General features: G+C 40.6%; 1 protein-coding gene across 1 annotated transcript; it reads right to left on the reverse strand.

The window, feature by feature from the left end:
• Nucleotides 1–840: 840 nt before the first annotated feature.
• LOC143562134 (uncharacterized) lies at nucleotides 841–1,630 on the reverse strand. The gene is made up of 2 exons (XM_077050030.1): nucleotides 1,498–1,630; nucleotides 841–1,403 (listed from the first exon to the last, which is right to left on the reverse strand). Exons 1-2 carry the CDS (start codon nucleotides 1,628–1,630, stop codon nucleotides 841–843), a joined length of 696 nt encoding a protein of 231 aa, XP_076906145.1.
• Nucleotides 1,631–6,060: the final 4,430 nt, after the last annotated feature.

Raw genomic sequence — 6,060 nt, forward strand, 5'->3', positions numbered from 1 at the left:
ATCGTTCCAAGAAAATTTCACCCCTTTCCTCATAAGTTGGGTGAGAGGTAGCGCCAAAATGGAAAAAACCCTCTACAAAACGTCGATAATAACAGGCTAAACCCAGAAAGCTTCAAACTTCGGTAACTGAGGTAGGTCTAGGCCACTTAGTAATGGCTTCGACTTTGGCTGGATTCATGGTAATACCTTCGGATGATACAATGTGGCCTAGGAATGCCACTTGTTCCAGCCAAAAGTCGCACTTCGAAAATTTGGCATACAACCTCTTTTGGCGTAAGGTTTCTAGAACAGTTCGAAGATGGTCTTCATGTTCTTCAAGACTCTTAGAAAATACCAGAATATCATCGATAAAAACAATTACGAATAGATCTAAGTACTCATGAAACACTCGATTCATAAGATCCATAAAAACAGCAGGAGCATTCGTCAAACCGAAAGGCATGACCAAAAATTCATAATGTCCATACCGGGTACGAAACGCTGTCTTAGGAACATCTTGGTCTCGAACCCTCAGCTGATGATAACCTGACCTAAGATCGATCTTAGAGAAAAACTTTTCTCCTTGCAGCTGATCGAAAAGATCATCAATACGAGGTAATGGATAGCGATTACGAATGGTAATTTTATTGAGTTCTCGGTAGTCAATGCATAAGCGCATGCTACCGTCCTTTTTCTTTACGAATAATACCGGTGCTCCCTATGGTGAAACACTTGGTCTTATAAATCCAAGTTCCAACAATTCTTGTAGCCGTTCTTTCAATTCTTTCAACTCTAGCGGGGCCATATGATAGGGTGCCTTCGAAATAGGTTCAACACCAGGAATAAGATCGATAGTGAACTCTACTTCACGCTCAGGTGGTATCCCTGGCAATTCTTCCGGAAAGACATCATGGAATTCACGAACGATAGGAAATCCACGGATGTGTCTTTTATAGCGGCTAAGAACCCCTCACAACCGTGTGATATAAGCTTTTGAGCTTTAAGAGCAGATATTATTTTAAGATATTTTCGGGGCTGAGCCCCCTGAAAAATGAATTCCGGATGTAAGGCATCTCCAAACAAGACTCGTTTTCGATGACAGTCAGTAGTTTCTCGATGCATGGTCAACCAATCCATGCCCAAAATAACATCAAAATCTCCAATTTTCATGGGAAGTAGATCTGCCTTGCGAACGACATTTCCAACTACTAACGGACAATTTTGGTAGACATGAGTAATAATAGAAGTTTCTCCCGTCGGTGTGGAAATAGCTAAGGCGGTATCCAAAGGAGAAGGCACAACTCTAAGATGTTTGGCAAATAATTGAGAGACAATGGAGTGGGTTGCCCCGGTATCAAATAACACATACAAGTCATGCTCAGCAAGAAAAATCATACCAGAAACAGTACCTAGCATATCGATAACTAATAAGACACGAATAACTGAATAAAACAATAATCAAGAAAGCATGCCAATCACGATTATTAAGAATAAGAAAAAGAATAAGCGAAATTGTACCGGGAGTATTTGAAGCTTCTCCAGCAGTAAGGGTGAATACTCGTCCTCCCGTAGTAGGTGGCACAGGAGCTCCCCTAGCGGTATCCCCTGGACGGTTCCTGACCTTTAGGCAATCTTTAACCATATGCCCCATTTCTCCACAATTCAGACAAGCCCCAGTAAGTCGGCGACAAACACCTGGGTGATGTTTGTTGCAATGAGTACACAGAGGGTGTTGAGTCGTATTTGGGTTTCCTCTCTGGTTTATTGGCTGAGCACGGATAGGTTGCTGGTACGGTTTGACCTGGCCATTATTTTGATTTTTACTCTGCCAGGGTTTAGTTTGCTTTCCCGATGACCTATTTCCCGAATTGTGTTGATCACTAGCATGTTGGTCCCGGCGACGTCTAATTCAACCTTACGTTACCGCTATTTCGCTTATAATGTACGGATTCCACGGTCCTTTTCTTTTAGCGTAATATTGTTTTCATTGATCTCATAGTGTACAGATTTTTGGATCCGTCACTCGTAGAGAAATTTTATTTGTTTATTGGTTAATTATGACATCGTGGTCATCCTATTTGTACTTGATTTATTGGTCATCAATATCCCGTGAAATATCTTTACGAGTCACTATTACGCATGCGATAGGCCAATTCCTTATTCTCATTATCGCATGTTCCTATGATTATTGTTTATTGATATTGTCATTGATCAAGTATAGTTTATTTTTATTGTTAGCGTATTGCCGCTTATATATTTAAGTATATTGTTTCTTTGGCCTCAATACCCGAGCACATCCACCTATGGGGACATAGGGCGTCAATTGAGGCACCATTGGCGTGCTCTATCTGTGGCGGAGCGATTAGTCCACAGCGTCTCTACATTGTTACAGTGTGCTAAGTTATTGCACTTATTGTTTATTGTGTGCTGAGTGATAGCACTCATTGATTATTGTTATAGAGGCGTATGGATGGATCCTAGGAAATCATTGTTATTGCATTGTTATTGGTAGAGGGATAGGTGAGTGCCCACATCCCCTCTACATATTTGGTGCATTAGAATTGTAACTAACGTACACATTGTTATTGAATTATTGTTATTGGCTCAAATGGGTATTTCCTAAATTGATAGTTATTGATTCACCATTGATTGTTTATCGTATTGCATTGCTCTCATCGTTACATTTCATTGCTATTGTTTCCTCTGTTACTGGGCAATTTTTGGCTCAACCGTATTTTCTGTTGTTGTTTCTTCTTATTTTATACCAGGTACTAGCGGGAATTGGGGAAATGTGTGAAGAGAGTTTTAAAGTAAATGTCTAGAAGTTGGGAAATGAGGAACATAAACGAATTTCTTTTGAGTGAAACAACTTTAATTATTTTCAATGTCAATGATATTGAATTTTTTTGGTATTGAATGTTTTTAAACTCTTGAATTTGGAGTTTCAAAATTTTTGATTAACGATGGAATTTAAAACCGCATGTAGTGTTACCTTGAGCCGAGATGAGCGGTTTGTTTCGGGTTTCCAACAAGCAGAACTGGAGCACGTCGGAGTAGACAACACGTACGGCAGTGGCGTGACGATGGCGAGTGGTACGTCCAGCAGGCGGTTGCGGCGTGTTTCCGGCGATTTACAGGGTGGCGGTGGCGGTGTTGATGATTTCCCGGTAGCAAGCGACGATGGTTCGGTCGAAAAAGGATAACGCGATTATGGTTTTTCCTCTTAGTAGAATCATTCATATGATATTTAAACGAGTTGGAAACCTTAAATTTAGTGATAGCATTTGATAGTTTGTTGAGATAAGCCCAAACGAATTGATCGCCGGAAAGTTACATACAAGTTGTAAACTTTGTTCAAAATTCAAATTTCACTAAATACACATCCGTTGTTTTTATTATTATTATTATTATTATTATTATTATTATTATTATTATTATTATTATTATTATTATTATTATTATACCATATATAGTTAAATAACATTTATATTTAAATCATAGTTATTCGTTTATTAACGTTTCATCGGTTTATTATTCTTCTAAGAATCGACATTTATTATTTTATTATTTATTGTTTCGAATTACGGTATATTACATGCATACCAAGGGGTTCCTTGAATGAAGAATGTTCATAATATCCCCGATTTCTCATGAATCCATCGTCATCCATCTGAAACCACAAATAACATGATAATAATAACATTTGGTATCCAAACAATAGTCCAGAATTTGGATTCCAAATTTTCAACAAAAAAGTAGGTTTCTTTACAATTCAATGTCTGCATATCGATTCTTTCATTATTATTAGATCTATCTCTCAGATCTATCTCTCATTATTATTATTATTATTATTATTATTATTATTATTATTATTATATACAATCTCCACTTGTACCACAAAATCCATGTTCGAGCTAGACGAATCCGACATCTGGAACGTCACCACGCCGTCGCCGGAGCTCCGAAAACCCGTCCTGGCTCACCGGATCTCTAAAAAACCATCACCGAAGGCAATTAATTGAACGACGATTGGCGGAATGGAGTCGTCGTTGCTGGTCAATGTATCGGACTAGTCAAAGATACCGGCGAGGAGGTTGTGGATATGGATGATGTTGTAAGTGGGTGGGTGGTTTGACGGCGTAGGACGGTGCCGGTGGGTCATGTGGGTGGATGGATCTGAGTGTAATTACAATACAAGTGCCAAAAATAGCTATATATATTTTTGGCTTAACAGTCCCCCGCAGTTTAAGCCGTAGACGAGCAGAGGCATATACTTGAACGAAATCGTTTGAATAGATGTTTAGTAGTCCCTTGGTGAAAATATCCGCATATTGGTAATCAGCCGAAATGTGTATAACTTTAACAGTGCCAAGACGAACCTTTTCTCTTACAAAGTGTATGTCGAGTTTTACATGTTTGGCTCTTTGATGGTTCACAGGGTTGGCAGATATATACACGGCAGAAATGTTATCACAGTAGACAATCGTGGCGTGTCTAACTTGGACCTGCAGTTCAAGCAAGAGATTACGAATCCAACTTATCTCGGCTACGGTGTTGGCGACTCCTCGATACTCAGCTTCGGAACCAGAGCGAGAGATTGTAGGTTGACATTTCGAGGACCAAGAAATTAAGTTTCCACCCATATACACACAGTAGCCGGAGGTTGACCTGAGGGAGTCTTGACACCCACCCCAATCCGCATCGGAATAGGCTGTCAATGTAGTGGAGTGGGAAGGTGTGATGAGGAGGCCCTGAGAGAGAGTACTTTTGAGGTAACGAAGGATCCGCTTCAGTAATTGAAAGTGTGGTTCACCGGGGGGGGGGGGGGGGCGTGCATGAAGAGACATACTTGCTGAACTGCATAGGAGATGTCGGCCAGGTAATAGTAAGATATTGCAGTGCACCGGCCAGACTTCGATATAAAGAGCCATCGGCAAATACCGCACCATGAGTAGCACTAAGTTTAGACCCAACTTCTATTGGAGTGCTAGCGGGCTTGCATGTTGACATGTTGGCACGAGACAAAATGTCGGCCGCATATGTTGATTGAGATAAGAACAGACCCGTGTGTTGTTTTTCAACTGCGATACCGAGAAAATGATGTAACTTACCGAGGTCGGTCATCTTGAATTCTGCAGATAGTGATTTTATGATGTTGTGGAGTAGTGTATCGCTAGAGGAAGTGAGGACAATATCATCCACGTATAGAAGTAGATAAGCCATTTGATCTCCTTTTCGATAAATAAATAGCGAAGTGTCGCAAACACTACTTGTGAATCCATATTTTGAGATAAAACCTGCAAATCGTTGATACCAAGCCCGCGGGGCTTGTTTCAAGCCATATAGAGACTTGTGAAGTTTCCAAACAAATTTAGGGTGCGTGTTGGAGGTGAACCCAGGCGGTTGAAACATATATACCATTTCTTTCAAATGCCCATGCAAGAAAGCATTTTTAAAATCTAATTGATGGATAGGCCACGCCTTTGACACAGCTAAGCTTAGTACTGTACGTATCGTAGTGGGTTTAACAACGAGGCTAAACGTGTCATCACAATCAAGTCCCACGTGACTTTTTTCCATTAACGACAAGCCTAGCTTTATGTCGTTCCAACGTTCCATCGGCGTTAAATTTATGTTTAAATAACCACATGCAACGTATAACTGGTGCATCGGTAGGTCTCGGTACAAGTTCCCACGTATTATTTTCCATTAGAGCTTCATATTAGTTAGTCATGGCAACCTTCCAATTAGGGTCGGTGAGGGCGGTAATATATGACTTGGGTAGAGGGGATATAGGAGTGGGTGGAGAAGTTTCTGTGTTAAGAGACATGGGCGGACTAGGTTTAAAAATGTCGGATCGGGATCGAGTTTGCATGGAGTGAGAGGATGTGGTGGGAGGGGGTTGTGGCGGGTATATGGGGTCCATCTAGCTGTGTGGTTGGGAAGTGGGAGACGAAAGTGGTGGTTGCATGTTGGGAGAAGGTTGGTTAGTTGTTGGGTTATTATGAGGTGGGCTATGAGTTTGTTGTTGGTGACGTAAAGGACTGGGAGAATTTATTTGTAAAGTGTTGTGTGATGTTG

Source organism: Bidens hawaiensis, unplaced genomic scaffold, assembly GCF_021521415.1.
Source record: "Bidens hawaiensis isolate Kalapana, Puna unplaced genomic scaffold, B.hawaiensis_p1.1 tig00020911_1, whole genome shotgun sequence".
NCBI classification, from domain to species: domain Eukaryota; kingdom Viridiplantae; phylum Streptophyta; class Magnoliopsida; order Asterales; family Asteraceae; genus Bidens; species Bidens hawaiensis.